Source organism: Danio aesculapii, chromosome 9 (assembly GCF_903798145.1).
Source record: "Danio aesculapii chromosome 9, fDanAes4.1, whole genome shotgun sequence".
Lineage (NCBI taxonomy): Eukaryota > Metazoa > Chordata > Actinopteri > Cypriniformes > Danionidae > Danio > Danio aesculapii.
Window position 1 is genome coordinate 24358578 of NC_079443.1, and position 17178 is coordinate 24375755.

The window sequence follows — 17178 nt, forward strand, 5'->3', positions numbered from 1 at the left end:
AACAATTTAAGTGGATTAAACAAAAAACAATTAGGTTGTCCACCCCCAAAAATAGCAAGAACTGGGGTGGGGTTGGGGTAAGTGAACAGGATGTACAGTAGTTTGACAATCATCATGGGAAGTCCCTATAAAGATAGCTATACGAGTGTGTCTTTATTTTCTCTATTGTAACATTATCTCTATTGCAGTTAAGGTTTGGACAGCTGGTTAAGAAAAAATATATTATCCATAATGGTCATACCCGTAACAGACCCGTAAATTAGGCTAGTGTACATTACAGTAAAACACCGCGAATTCCTTCCATTGCTGCTTAATATACACGAGCAAGGGTCGTGTTTTGTCAGAAGCCGTGGTTACTGAAGAGGCGTGTAAAACACCGGCGGCTTTCACGGAATCTCAACACAGCAGCTCACGGTAACAATCGAGTTTACTCAAGTTCATCTGCACAGTAAGTGTGTGAGAGTCGCTTTTTGCACAGACTTCCATTACTGCTGTAGCAGGACTGCTCAACACAGTGCGCTGGACTGCGAGATCAGATCATGTTTTCCAACTCATTGCTCAGAACAGGACTATTTTTATGTAAGCAAGACTGCGGTGGAATAAAATGCCTGACATCGATGTTCCTGAATGCTCGGACGACCAGTACACTGATAGGTGGAGATAAACAAAAAACCATGGACGACTTGGATGGTCCCAGCTTTCTGACGTCTTTATACTGGCTGTTTGGAAAAGGATATTTTCAAACGACTCATCAGATGCAGGTACAGGTTTATAAAGCTCTCCGGGTTCGTTGTTGTACTGACACATAGTTGCATATCAATAACATTTAAATGGCTTAATTGTTTCTAAATAACAAATAAATCCGGGGTTTACATCTTTCAAAGAGACTGTCAATGAGAAAGATGGCACAGTTCCCTGGCTGAAAATGTCAACAGTCCCTAAAAACACACTCAGGCAGTCACTATAACTTTATATATTATAACTTTACAGTATAACTTAATATGTTTAACATGTTAACTGAATATTGACAGAATTGTCAATTTAAACTGTCACCCTACATTTTGAGTTAACAATTGGAAATTATAGGTGATATTGGCATATAAGCTGATATCATAAAGGTAGAGGCTCCAGTGTGATTTGTGTGTGTGTGTTTGTGATTTACCTGTTTGTTTGTTTTTTATTAATTCTATTACAGGCGAGTAATATTTTTATTAAAATCAAAAACAACAATACGCAACAGAATAATTAATAATAGTTTAATATTAATTAATAATAGTGTAATAAGCTTTGTTAAATAAAATAGGGTGATTAACTTGAAAAAGTGTTCATCTTAATTTGCAGTTTTTATGTTTATGTTTGGTCTTGTACAGCTATACTCACAAACTGAATCTTTTTTTAAGATAGAGCACAGCAAAATCTATGGCCCACTTTGGAAGTCCAAATATGGGCCATTGGTTATTGTAAATGTGGCCAGTGCAGACCTCATAGAACAAGTTCTGCGGCAGGAGGGTCGCCATCCCATCCGTACAGACATGCCCCACTGGAGAGGCTACCGGAAACTCCGCAATCATGCCTATGGACCCCTCACAGAGTAAGTGGCACTACTATTAACACAAGCATTTCAGGATCACAGATTAGCACCAAAATACATACAGTTGAAGTCAGAATTATTAGCCCCCCTTTGAATTTTTTTCTTTTTTAAATAATTCCCGAATGATGTTTAACAAAGCAAGGAAAATTCCACAGTATGGCTGATAATATTTTTTCTTCTGGAGAGAGTCTTATTTGATTTAGTTTGGCTTGAATAAAAGCAGTTTTTAATTAAAAAAAAATGATTTTAAGGTCAAAATTATTAGCCCCTTTAAGCTATATTTTTTGATAGTCTACAGAACAAACCATCGTTATACAATACCTTGCCTAGTTATTACCCTAACCTGCCTAGTTAACCTAATTAACCTAGTTAAGCCTTTAAATGTCACTTTAAGCTGTATCTTAAAAATATCTAGTCAAATATTATATACTGTCATCATGGCAAAGATAAAATAAATCAGTTATTAGAGGTATTAAAACTATTATATTTAGAAATGTGTTGAAAAAATCTTCTCTCCGTTAAACAGAAAATGGGGGGTGGGGGGTGATTGGGGGGCTAATAATTCTGACTTCAACTGTATAATCACATTTTAAATCTTTATATTTTGCCATTATTTTTCAAAGCACTTGGTTTTACCAATTTGTTAGCTAGATGTTTTTGTAAGGAAGACCAAATTTAAAATAGGGTAAATAAAATAGATGTAAAATATAATATATATGTAATATCCTTACTTAGGTTGATGCTGTAGCTTTTAATATATAATATAACATTTATTTTAAGCTTAACAATTTTGTTAGCACTGAACATTCCTCATTTGTCTGAAATATAACTAAGATCCAGAAATGATTGCAGCAAACTGTGGTTCATTGTGAGGGATGACACTGGATTAACAGAGAATTTGCTTTACACCAAATGATGAAACATTATCGTAAATGACAAAACTTCCATTATTTAGCCATTAATATATAAGCCAATAAAGATTATGACAATTATTTTTAACATCTCTTAACATTACTCCAGGAGCGTAGCAGACATTTTAAAAGTGTGTGTGTGTTGGGGAGGGGGGGGGTAGCTGTATGAGATCATATGTTCATATTTATTAATCACCTGTTTCTAAATGGTCAGTCTCTAAAAGTGAGGGGGACGGATACCCCCGGTTGTTACGCCCCTGCATTACTCATAATATCTAGAGTGCCAAGAAAAAGAATATATTTTAACTTTGAAATTTAGTATGCTTATTTAAAGATTTAATGGTGAGGACCATTACACTGATATGTAATTTTACAGTTTGAAGCATTATTTTACTCATATTTTGACATTTTATACTCACAAAAGTTTTTTAACCCATTAAAGTATACACTTTACTTGCATTTATTATGCTTTCTATGTATATTCAATTACTTTGGAACATGTTATTGGATGTATTTTCAACACAAGTTTCATTGCAAGCATAATGTGCTTTCAGTCATTCTGCAAAATGTACATAAAAGCAATTGCAGTTAAAGCCACAAACTGCACATGTCTGAACGTGTATCAAATAGCTTGCAGCATGTAACTGATAGACAATCTCAAGTACATCATGAAAACTTATACAGCAATAAATGGCTAATATTAAAAAAACAGGACTCATGCACTGCACCTTCACGTTTCAGCAAACATGACTTCATCAGGGTGATGAAGTACTTTGAGTATCTTGGACTGATGATTTAATCCCTCATCCAAAGAGCATTGACACATGAATCACCCCTGAAGCAGTTTCTGTTTTGATTCTGGATTTTACTATAAAAATGCTTTTACAGGGGACCTAGAAAAAGTTCTTCCATAGTATGTCATTAAAATCCCTTTTGTGGTTCTTCCTGGCAAAGTTTTTTTTAAGAGTTTAGCAAAGGGTGTGAAAGTAATGTAATTTTGTTGTGTTTCAGAATGGGTCCGGAGTGGCAGCGCATCAGGAGCATACTGAATCCTCGAATGCTGAAGCCGAAACATGTGTCCAACTACACCAATGCTATTAATGGTGTGGTGAGTGACTTCATTGAGAAGATGGCTAAGCTAAAGACAACCAAAGGCAATGACGTTATGGTGTATGACGTGGCTGGAGAGCTGTACAAGTTTGCCTTCGAAGGTATAACATATTGGGTCATTTCAAGCTCTAGATACTGAACTAGAGATTCCCATTAACAGAGTTTAATGAATTGTTGATTTACAAGCAAATCAAGTGAGTACAAAGAGCCAGTGTCATATTTTACATAACAAAGGCACTAGGTTTTACCAATTTGTCAGCTAGAAGTTTTTGTAAGGAAGTTCAAATGTAATATAAAATATATTAAATAGATGTAAAATATAGTATACAACATGTAATATCCTTGTTTAGGGTGATGCTCTAGCTTTTAATAAATAATATAACATTTATTTCTAAGTTAAAACATTCTAAACATTTCTCATTTGTATGAAATATAACTACGTTGCAAATATGATTGCAGCAAACTGTGGTTCAAGTGAATCAAGTGAGTACAAAGGGCCAGTGTCATGTTTTAGATAACACAGGCATCTGGTTATCCGCTACAAAGCATCGGCCTTGACAAGTTCATAGATTGTATCTCACTTTATGTCATAGTTCAATGTCAAATGAAAACCTGTAAAGTGTTCTTTATGCATCCTGAATATATAGATGCAATCAAACGCTAGTATTGCCTCAGATATATCACACCATAGAACTATAAGGTTTTATCTGACATTTTTATCAAAATTGAGTTACTGACATATTCTTATTAAATGACAACTTATTTCCATTATTGGATGTTTTTATAAGTTATTTACATTTTAAGACTTTTTATTTAAAAAACAAATGTAACACATATACTGTTTGCTATATGGAAGGCAAAAACTTTGCTCAATATCTCAAAATCATTCAGAACACAAATAGAACCTCATAATTTCAAAGTGATGACACACAGACACACACACACACACACACACACACACACACACACACACACACACACACACACACACACACACACACACATATATATATATATATATATATATATATATATATATATATATATATATATATAAATATATATAAATATATATATATATATATATATATATATATATATATATATATATATATATATATATATATATATATATATATATATATATATATGTATGTATGTATGTATATGTATGTATATATATAAAAATAGGTTAGATGCAACAACCTCTAAATGCCATCAGTCTCACCCTCCTACTGTATGTTTATGTTCAGTTATTTCACTTTAAAGGCAATGAAAAGAATCAATTAAATAATATAAAAGTAAAATTATTATACCTACACACAGGAGTCTAAGAAAATGCACATTTTAGAAGAAAATCTCAAATGGCATTTAGAAGTTTTTGCATCTTAACTCTTCATATATATATATATATATATATATATATATATATATATATATATATATATATATATATATATATATATATATATATATATATATATATATATATATATATATATGTATATATATATATATATATACATATGTATATATATATATATATATACATACATATATATATATATATATATATATATATATATATATATATATATATATATATATATATATATATATATATATATATATATATGTACCATATTGTCGGTCACACTACACATATGGTTTTTTTTTCTCTTTTCTTCATAAGGAATATGCTCAGTGTTGTTTGAAACTCGCATGGGGTGTCTGAATGATGAGATTCCCGAAGAAACGCAGAAGTTTATCTTCTCTGTAGGGGAAATGTTTCGTCTTTCTCCCATTGTGATCCTATTTCCTAAATTTCTCTGGCCCTATATGCCTTTTTGGAAGCATTTTGTGGCTGTTTGGGACCATTTGTTCAAAGTGGGTGAGTCTGTTTTTATTACTGTCACAATTCAAATATATTATAATAATAAATGACTACTATTATAACTATTATAATTCAAAATAATTGTATATCCACTGGTTTGAAAGTTAGGCTTAATAAGATTTTAGATTACCCTCTTATATACTGCAACAAGGATGCATTAGACTAATCAAAAGTGGCTATAAAGATATTTGTAATGATTTCAATTAAATCTCTTAAATTTTTATTTAAACATTTTATTTTCTATGTTCTATTACAGAATTTAAAAATATATAAAAACAGTTTAAAATATATATATATATATTCCTCAAAAATATTAAGCAGCAAAACTGTTTGCAGGATTGATAGTAATAAGAAATGTTTACTGAGCAGCAAATCATGACACTGAAGACACAGAGTCCTGATACTAAAACTCATGGGAATAAATTGCACTATAATAATATAATAATATAAAATATAAATTAAAATATAATTACACACAAAATAGCATATTTGTAATCATATTTCACAATATTACAGTTTTCAATATACTTTTAACCAAAATATGCAGCTATTGTGAGCATAAGAGATTTTTTTCAAAAAACACCATGCTTAAATATGCTGTTTTTTACACAGCGGATGAACTGGTGCAACAAAAGATGACCGAGATTCAGGAAAAGGTAAAAACTGGTAGTCCAGTGGAGGGCGAGTATCTCACACACCTGCTGATCAGTGAACAGATGTCCTTCACGGAAGTTTTGGGTAGCATTACTGAGCTTCTGCTGGCTGGAGTCGACACTGTAAGTGTCTTCACTTTTTAAAAGGCGATGCATTGATAATGTTTTTATTGTGTTTATAGAAACAACATAAATGATGATACCGTTTGTAGCATTTGATATAAAACAGAAATAAACAAGTGCATTTTAGCTTGAACAATTTTGATGTCCACAATGTAGACTTCAAACACCATTTCCTGGGCTCTGTATCATTTGGCACGAGAGCCAGAGATCCAGCAGAAGCTGCATGAGGAGGTGGTCAGCGTCTGTCCGGGTGACAAGACACCAAGCAGTGATGACATCACCAGGATGCCACTTTTGAAGGCTATCATTAGAGAGACACTTCGGTAAAGCATATACATATCTCTACATTACACCTTAAGAAACGTATTAGGTAAGAGCAGTGACACAGCCCTGCATCCTGAAGGAAAACAGCTGATGATCAAAGCAAACAGTATTAACTAATTTAATGATGCTGAGTTTAAAAATGTCTATAAAAATGTCATTTACAAAAGGGATTTTTTAAGGAAAGTAAAAAACAGTTCAGTATAACATAATTAGGTTAAAAAACACTCTGATTTGTACATGATATATTATAGAAAAGAATACATTATCATCAAATGGGTAAAACCTTGTTGAAGGTTTGTGGTGAAGTATAAAGATTTAAAAAGACGATTAATTAGTATTTGAACTTTTTTTTAATCTTTTTTACTATACTATATACTATACTACAATACTAATAATGCATAATATTTTTTTTTTTGCACAAAAAAAGTAAAAAACAAAAAGGACAATCTGTAATGTACAGTGAAATTAAGCTCTATTACACTTTTATTAATTTAATGCTTTAAAATCCACGTCTGGGATATGGGGAGGTCAATCCAGCCTCTCTCTGAATCCCAGGGCTCTGCGCTGGTTGTGAAAAATCAAAATTGGCTGAGATTGGCAATGAAAGTTTGTAAATGTGCATCAAGTAGTGTATTAAGAGCCATGGAAAATTTAATTAAAAAAAGGAAATAAAGAAAATCTACGTCTGTCAGCTTTAATGCTTATATTAAAATAATTTAGCAGTTTAACGGCCAAAAAAGGTGCTTAAAATGTATCCTTTAATTTACAATCTGCAGGCGTGGGAAAATGTTCAGACACTTAATGTTAAAAAACTTTGGAAAATTCTATTTAGCAGTTTTATAAATAAAAGGATGTAGTCAAAAAGCCAAAGAAGCAGAAAACATCTGAATTGTGTTTCGTTTTTTTAACCTTTAAATCAAAAAAGCATCAAATAAAATGAATTAATATTATACATTATGTGAATCAGCTCTAATCAAGCTCAGAGGACATCATTATAGCTGATTATGGGTTAACATGAGACTTCAAATGAATGATTGTATGAAACTTCATTCGTCAATATATGATGCGGGGTATGTTGTGATATGTTGTGTTAAAAAGTGTTGTAAATTAACCCTCCAGACATTGTCCTCAGATTATATCCGGTAGTTCCTGGAAATGCTCGTGTTGTTGCAGAAAATGAAATAGTGGTTGGTGATCACCTCTTCCCTAAAAACGTAAGCGGAACTACAAACTGACGAAGCATGACATGCATTAAACATTGCAGCCATAAATGAATCTGCTTCGTGTTCTCCAGACTCTGTTCCACCTCTGCCACTTTGCGGTGTCCTACGATGAGACAGTGTTCCCCGATCCCTTCGCCTTCCTGCCACAGCGCTGGATCCGGGAGCAGAAGCAGTTAAGCCAGCATCCCTTCGGGTCTGTGCCGTTTGGTTTCGGCATCCGTGCCTGTTTGGGCCGCAGAGTGGCTGAACTGGAGATGTACCTCCTCTTGTCCCGGGTAAAACAACACTCATAGTTTCATAACTGCTCACTTTGTGTGTTTGCTCTGATCGAATAGCTCGAATAGATCGAATGGCCATAAAAATAAACTCTGATCTTCAATTCCCCTTTAAAATACACATTAATTGTTTATATTTTTCCACTAGTGTTAATTTCTTCAATGAAAATAAGAGCAAAAATGTTTGCTTACCATCTTTTTATAAGACTAAAATAAAGACGGGATAGATGAAAAAGGAAGAGACTAAAAAGATAAAAACTGACCAACATAAATGATTTATTTGAGCTGTTCATTCATTAGACTAGCAGATCAGAGTGTGTGCATTCATAGATTTCAGTCACATTATACTGGCACAGCAGTCAAGTTTCTGTTAGTTTCAAGCCACAGGCAAGAAATATTTTTCATCATTATTTTCTTTGACTAAATGAACACTGATTTCCACTAATCTTAAAATGGCAGCTACTGTTTTTTCTCTCTTTTTGGATTTGCAAGGGGAAAATAAAAACAAACCACAAAAAACTTGCTGTGATGGGAATCAAAAAATGCAGCATTTGATGCACTATGTTTTCACAGTTGACAATACTAAGTTTATTTTAAAACTTGCTAAAAAACACCGCATTACCGCATAATTGTTTTTCCTATACTAGGGGTGTGAATCTACATTGGTCTCACGGTTCAGTTCGGTTACGATTATCATGCCATCGATTCGGTTCTAATAGATATCTTGGTGCATCACGGTGCAATGACGATGATTTCCATAAACAATTCGATATTTTACTTAGCAACACAACAATTATTATATTAAAATTGATCATTTTTAATATATTTATATATTATTTGTAATATAATTTTATCCTTTAATACATGCAGTCAGATATATGTACTGTACCTATAATTTTACCTGCTCAAAGAAAACACTCTTTTTGAATGTATCAAACAAAACTCAAGTACATGCACTGAACAACATGAGCATTTAGAGAAAATAAACAAATGTAAATATTATCCCGCTTGCTATTTGAGCGTTGTCGACCGAGTTCTTAAATATATCTGTGTTTGGTCATGCGCTCAACAGAAAAGGCTGCGATTGGCTCTAACAGTCAGCGTGGCTCTGGCACTGTTCAGCAAACAGTGACACGGACACTGAAGTTAAATGGAAGCAGCGATCAGCGTATCCATTATAGTTTTCTCCAAGGTGGAGAAAACTCGCTCTGCAGAAACACTCGTGTCTTGATCCACAAATAATGTTATTGCTGACATCAGTGACAAACTTTATATGCACAAACCTTCTGAATGTTTTTTTTAAATTAGATATTGTTTATCATAGTGCCTTAAGTTTTGTCACTGGTTCAAGTGCACGCACACACATCACTGTAATTTATATAAAATGACAAAATGGACCTCATTACAGTTAAGGAGAAAGCAACATATTTTATAGCTTTAGTTGGTAAATTACCACAGTATATATCTATTTTGTTGGAGTACACTTCAAATACTTACAATACCAGATCAGCAGATATACTCTTACTGAAGATGCTATTTTTTCACACAGAGTTAGGTTGATCTGCATTCTCTAAGTATGCTCCAAATGTATGGAATGAGCTTCAGGATATAATACATATGAAATCCGTACCATCTATTGCTATATTTAAATTTATTTTAAAGACTGTCAATTTAGAACAGTGCACATTTTAACAATTGATTATGGTTTACTCTGTTCTTGTGTGTGTCAGGTATTTTTATTTTATATTATTTTTAAAAAATGTAACTTTGTCTTGACCAGGACTCCCTGGTAGAAGAGATATTGTCTCTCAATGGGACATTCCTGGTAAAATAATTAAAAAAATTAACAAATTGTTGTAACAGCCAAGAAAGGAGATAGAACGTTACCTCATGAACACGCCAGCAGGTCAAAGGGGCCACAGAGAGTGAGAGAGAGTTTACAGCTTTCATTTTTTCCTAGCTGGGTTCTGATGGACTTGCCTGTCAGTGAAAGACTGTCCAACAAACTCACAAGCAGTGAATTTTGCACAGTTGTCTGATTTTTAAGTAGGAGCAATGCGGTCTCCTCCCTCACCATAGTAAGCTACCACCATATAACGCATATGTAATAAATGACGTCAGTACATAATAACCGGTTATGATTATTACTGAACCGATACCCAATTGTTCATGTCTGCATCGCGGTGCATCGAAAAAAGAATTAATTTTGACACCCCTAGTGAACACACAGCCTTTCAAAGTATACTTACTTTTATAGGTAAGGTAACTTTATTAGTCCTAATGGGGAAATTGGTTTGGAGTATCATATTACAACACACACACACACAAAACACACAATGTCAGACCAGCTGACTTCATAGCCCATCACGGTTTGTAAATCGTATTGCTTGTGGGATAAAGGAAATCTTTGTCCTGTTTTTAAAAACTGAAGGCACACAAACACACATAAAGTGTGCATTATATACGTTCTCCACTCTAAATTCACACTAGTACAGTGTCTGCACCTTTTCTCTTTTTAATGTGTTCTGTGTTGTCCAAATTGGACTAGCCGTAGCACGTACATAATATTGCTCTTTTGTTGATTTTGATTGCTTTTATAGTTTTAGTTGTTTGCTGAATCTTCAGGAAGGAATCATCCAAAGATTCATATTTTTTGTCTGCACTACTATTACTAATTCTCTCTATTTTACGCTATCCATAAAAAAAGCTTTAGTCCTCAAGCAATATCACTTTCCAATCTATTTTCTATTTGGTCTTTTTTTTTTATAAATTCTAACTCTTTTAATCTATTCTGTTTTGCTGATATATTTAGATTTTATAATATTAAGTAAATAGTTCATCCCTATTTTGTTTTCTTTTTTTCTGTTTTTTTTTTTGTCAATGTAAATGTAATGTAAGAATCTAATATCTATCATTTTACCATCTTCAGTGGTTGATTGTAGTTATTACCATCTTTTCCATTTGTTTTCCAACTGTAAACTGGTTTCATCTCATGAACAAATGAAGGTCAGTATTAAAAGTCATCAAAACACAGATAATGCACTCTAAATTAGGAATCAGAGAGAGCCCTGCCTTCTTATCTTTTTAATATGCGTTTTTGTATGTACTTGAGTTCTCGTGAAACACTTTATTAACAAAGTGCCATTCCAATTTGAGCATCACATCTTGCCAAATACAGTTCCAACCCTTTGGTGTGTTCTTGCTCCACTTTGTTTATTGATTTATGCATCTTTTTTCTTGTGCGTATTGTTGTGGCTAAGCATAAAGTTGTATAGCATGTGTTAAATTACATTAACGTTGTGCTATAGCACTGACTTTGCACATTTGATTTGATATTGAGCACTGTTTGAGTGCAAGTAATAACAGTTATGAGTAGGCCCACACGGAATCTGCGCGCACAGAATTCCGCTGATTTCTGCATATTTTTAGCCCATCATTAATTCTGTTTATTTACTTGAGTAAATGTGTGTCAATCTATATTTATTCAGTTTTTAAATTAAGTACAATAATATTATTCACTAATATGAAAATGTTTATCTGACTTATGTACAATGCAGTTTGTACAGTAATATTTTCTGTCTTTTAGTAGATATATTATATGAGACTTGCTTTGTTTACCAAATAAAGTGAATCTAATTGGATTTGCAATTTAAACATTCAATAAAAGTTATATAAGATATAAAAGCTATTATTTTTTATTTCACATATTAAGGTTTTAGTTATGATACTCCCAAAATAATTCCGCAGAAATCCGCAAATTTTTACCAAAATTCTCAGCAGAAATATCAAAAAATGTCCGCAGATTCCCTCTGGCCCTAGTTATGAGTCAGATGTCATTGGGGATTTCAAATATGAAATTTAATTGTAAGCTTGGTGAACATTTTTGCAGAATTTGATCCTCCGCTGTTGAAAGAAACATGACGATCTGTTCTTGGATAGTGAAATATTTGTCTTAGAGGTGTTTTATAGATGAACACAGTGTTCTCGTACTGTTCTCATGACGAAATTTGTGTTGCACACTGCAAGTGTCTCCTGCAAATCATTAAAAACAAAGCACACATTGTACTTTGTGGTCCCATGTAGATGATTTGATTGCAAATACATGGAAGAAAGGCACATTCAAATCTGAGTTCAGAATCTGACTGAAATCTTAAGTGAACATAATTTTTCAACCCCTCAGTGTCAGTCAATGATTGTCTTGACCCAGTTCAGCTCATCATATTAGTGTGTTAGTTTTGGATCTTTGTCAAATCTGCAGGCCTTCACCTTTGGCCCAGACTTCTCTGCTATTACAAAGATAATTTGCTTGTCAATTAGTAACTAAGATTAATGTTATAACAAATGTCGTAAAAAACATTAAAACTCTCGTGTAGTGTGTTTTTAGATCAGAAGTATTTTGGCAAAACCCCCGACATTTTTTGTTTATCATGAAGCTACATCTTTTTCTTTTTTAATTGACTTCTTACATTTAATTTTATACTGACTTTTAAATTAACTTTTTTTTTTTTTTATTTAAAAACAGGAAAATTTACTACATAAGTCCATCCCACTTTACTTAACATAATAAATTGAAAGAATAAACAGTATAAGGTTTGGATATGAAAGGGATAGTTCACCCAAAAATTTACATTCACTCACTATTTACTCTCCCTCAAGTGGTCCCAAACCCTTAAGGGTTTCTTTTTTCCTGTTTATATGTTTAATAAATTATTTTGAAGAGTGTTAGAAACCATTAACATTGACTTCCATAGTATGAAAAGAAAATCTTATGAAAGTCAATGGTTACTGGTTTCCAACATTTTTCAGAACAATTTATTTAGTGGAGGATGAGTAAATGATGACAGAATTCTCAGTATTGCATGAACTGATGTTACATTTACAGACCCAAACTAAAACTATTTTTTTAGATTTGAATGTAAAGAATTTTACTAAAAAATGACTGACTGATACAAAGTTGAAAATAAAGTGCATTTTTTGGGGTTGTGGGACAATACTATTATGAACTGTTACTGTTAGATATAGGTAATGATCTTCTGATTAAAAGAATGACTATGAGACCTGCCTGCAAATCATTCCAAGCCTGTACCAGTTAACATCATTTATTGATTTATTTGGTAAAAACTGCAAACCAAAACCATTTAGTGAGTGCTGAAGCCTATTTGAATGCAGGTAAATTTAAGAAATGAAAAAGAAATCCCTGTATGTTTTGAGTTGTTTCACACAAACAGAAGTGTTGAGCTTGATCGCAAATCTGCCATTGATTTTGTACTACAGTTCTTCAAACAATAAGTTAATACTTAAAGAGAGAGTTATCAGGCAATGCAGAACATTTGTGTGTTTCAGAGCAACACCTGATTGTTCCTTCCCGATTCTGCTCATTTGACCCAAAGATTCAATAATTCAATCATATCAATGTACATCTATTTATCCATGAACCAAACCTAAACCAGCATACTCAGCAAAAAGTCGTTGTTTCTTTGTTTCATTATTGATTAATAATAATAATAATAATGAGATAATATTATTTGTCAATATTGCTAACCACTTTTGCTAACTAACAACTTTCTTTTTTTGATTTGCAGTTAATCAAACGCTATGAAGTGCGTCCAGACCCTGCAGGAAAGACTGTGAAGCCGATCACACGAACTCTGCTGGTTCCTGCAACATCGATTGACCTGCAGTTTATTGACAGATAAAAAGAGTAAGAAGTATCCATCAAAGCAAATGCGTCTGTATCAGTAACCGTGCACTTCCTTTAGTAATCTTCTACTTTATGTTTTTAGCCCTGTGAACACGTAGCACTTACACAAATACATGGCCTTACTGTTGCCTTTTTAAGGTATTTTTTATTTATAACAAGCAGACTTATTTTACCACCAGAAATACTTATGAACTGAAGATGTACCAACATTCATTTGACACTACATTGCATTAACTTTTTGAAATGCATGTGAGCTTGTTAAAGGGATACCCCCCCACAAAAAATAAAAAAATCTGTCATCATTTACTCATCCCTTAAGCCTAGTTCTCACTCCCTGACTTTAAACATTGGCTGATTGCTGTGCTGTTCAGACTACATGGCTTGATTTTGGCTCAATCCCGATTCTATATTTTTATCCTGCAGATTTTCACCCGATCATAGCCCAATCTATCAGCGAGCTTGTTATCTCAAAATTCTGCAGTGTGAACTTGGCATTACTTGCTCCAAACTTTTATGAGTTTCTTTCTTCTGTTGAAACACAAAAGAAGATATTTAGAAAAATGTTGAAAACCTGTAGCTATTGACTTCCATAGTTTTTAGTTTTTCCTACTATGGAAGTCAATGGTTACAGGTTTTCAGCTTTCTATATCTATTTTATGTTCTACAGAAGAAAGAAACTCAAAGGTTCACGACCACTTGAGGGTGAGTAAATAGTGAGTACATTTTTATTTTTTCGGTGAACTCTCCCTTTAAGTACACTGTAAAAAAATTGACTCAACTTAAAATTTTAAGGCAACCAGCTTCAGGACATTTTTGAGTTTACTTAAATCAAGTCAAGTGCAGTACTTGGGTTGAAAGTTGAGTCAACTTAAAAAAGCTCTGCAGCAAGTTACAATTGTGAGTTAAGTCAACTTTTTTTTACAGTGTATGAGAGTCAATTTATTTTCTTGTAAATGCAGATAGATTTTTGTAATTATATGTATTTTTTTAGAGCTTGCATATCCAATTTCCGATAACAGTGTCCTTGCAAGTAAGAATAATTCTCATATTAACTGAACACATTTCATAGCTCTCGCTTAAGCTTCAATGAAATAAAACTCCACTGATGCCCTCTAGTGGGTGAGAATTGTCGGTGCAATAAATAAAGAGTCCAGCTTTTTCACATACTTGTCGTTTTTTTTTTATGTATATCAGCAGCCTATACAATAATTGGTTATTTAGACTTATGCAGTGCATATCTAAAAAAGGACATTCATTTTGCATAAAAAAATGGAATGAATGTGTCAATGACTTTCCTTTTTTTAATCCAAAACTTTGCTTTCCTCCTACATTGAACATTTGATTCTGTAAATGATTTGCCTTTTGACCACTTAATCTGCACTCCATCTGGATATGTTTGAGGGTAATATTTAATAAGTAAATATTTTTTAATGTGGATAATAATGTCAGCAAATGTCATTTATTTACAGTACTTTCTTTTTGGCCAAGTTGCTTGTGTTTCCAGTTATATCCAGCAGATGGTAGTGTTTATGCGTTAGAAACAGCGCACTGAAAAACATTAGTGAATAACTCCTCAGGTATACTTTATATTTAAATGAACAATACAAACAAAAATACAATACTTTTTTATGACACACTGGTCTAATTTGCAGTTTCATCTGAGTTTCATCCTGAATTTTCTTCTAAAATGAGCATTTTAGAAAGTTTTGAATGACTCCTGTGTGTAGGTCCAATATTTTCACGTTTATAGCAAAGGATAGGTTCTTTTTGGTCCCCTTTAAAGTCAAATAACTGAACATAAAGATTGAGAAAAATGCTCATTTAAAAAAAGTTCACGTGGCTTTTGCATCTGAACTCATTAACTATTATTACTTTTTAAACTTGTATTTTGTTATAACTAATCACTGGTAAGATTACAGCCACAGTAAAGTTCAATTAAAATCTTACTAGCAAAAATAAAAATAAAAATAAAACAACATTCGACAATGCTATTCTAGTAGCTACAGAATAAATAGCAACAGAATAAGTATAACTAATCAATAAGCAATATTAATTTAATTACTACTACTATTAAAGTGTCAATAATCAATAAATACTAGTTTCTAATGAGAGTGTATTACTATCTATTTTATAGGCAAAACTGTCTAATTAATAAGCACTGGTATCTAGTAGGCGACGCAGTGGCGCAGTAGGTAGTGCTGTCGCCTCACAGCAAGAAGGTTGCTCGTTTGAGCCTCGGCTGGGTCAGTTGGCGTTTCTGTGTGGAGTTTGCATGTTCTCCCTGCGTGGGTTTCCTCCGGGTACTCCGGTTTCCCCCACAGTCCAAAGACATGCGGTACAGGTGAATTGGGAAGGCTAAATTGTCCATAGTGTATGAGTGTGAGTGTGTATGGATGTTTCCCAGAGATGGGTTGTGGCTGGAAGGGCATCCGCTGCGTAAAACATGTGCTGGATAAGTTGGCGGTTCATTCCGCTGTGGCGACCCCGGATTAATAAAGGGACTAAGCTGAAAAGAAAATGAATGAATGAATGGTATCTAATCTTAGAATACCAATAATGAATTACAAGAATAATAAGGAAATAATAGCATGTAGGTAAACTAGCATGTAGTTAAAGAAGTATTGTTATCTAAGGAAGTATTGAATTAATAAGTACTAGTATCTAATGAATAAATAAGAACCACCAAAATGAATAAGTGCTAATACCTTTTAAAAGGGTACTAGCAACTAAACAATAAACATTAGTACCTAATAAAATAGACAATGAATAAGTACTAATGAAAAAGATAGTAGAATGTAGGATCCAGAAACATGCATGATGAAAATGCTAGTATTAATTGTTAAAATGGCTTGCCAAAAGTGTTTAGAAATCACATTTTTTTGAATATTGAAAGCACATGCTCTTGAGTCTCCTGCTTTTTTCATACAGTCACACACACATATAGCATAGATATATCACAATATATCAGTTGATCTTTCTCTTTATCTTGCTATTTATCTCTAATTACTGCCTAAGTTTGCATATTAATGATTCGTGTCTTCTTTATCCAGCTTTAAATGGCATTTTGAGATTAGTAATTGAGGCTATGAATTAAATGTGTAAGAAATTAGTATAACAATTTTCTGGACAAAACCTCTCGAGTTTCTCGAAACAAAAAGTTTGAAGACTCTTGGCCAAATCAAATCAGTGAATCACTTCTTTATAGAATAATTGCCCACTCAAATGCATTAAAGAATACAGACAAAGCTTAAAACATTGTTGGACATCCTTAAGAATGCTCGAATTTTAATCTACAATTTTGAAGTTTTTAAAAGTGCTTATATTTTGGATAAAGTGCTTTGGATAAAATTCTTTAAAAATGTGATTGAAGGTG

The 17178-nt window shown here is 32.9% G+C and overlaps 1 protein-coding gene across 1 annotated transcript; it reads left to right on the plus strand.

Moving 5' to 3' along the window:
• Positions 1 to 62: 62 nt before the first annotated feature.
• Positions 63 to 14967, plus strand: LOC130234913 (sterol 26-hydroxylase, mitochondrial). The gene is made up of 9 exons (XM_056465248.1): positions 63 to 761; positions 1401 to 1591; positions 3514 to 3713; positions 5306 to 5503; positions 6119 to 6282; positions 6439 to 6605; positions 7739 to 7820; positions 7901 to 8104; positions 13687 to 14967. The coding sequence occupies exons 1-9, from the start codon at positions 540 to 542 to the stop codon at positions 13798 to 13800; spliced, it is 1542 nt and encodes a 513-aa protein (XP_056321223.1). The 5' UTR covers positions 63 to 539; the 3' UTR covers positions 13801 to 14967.
• The last annotated feature ends 2211 nt before the right edge of the window (positions 14968 to 17178 follow it).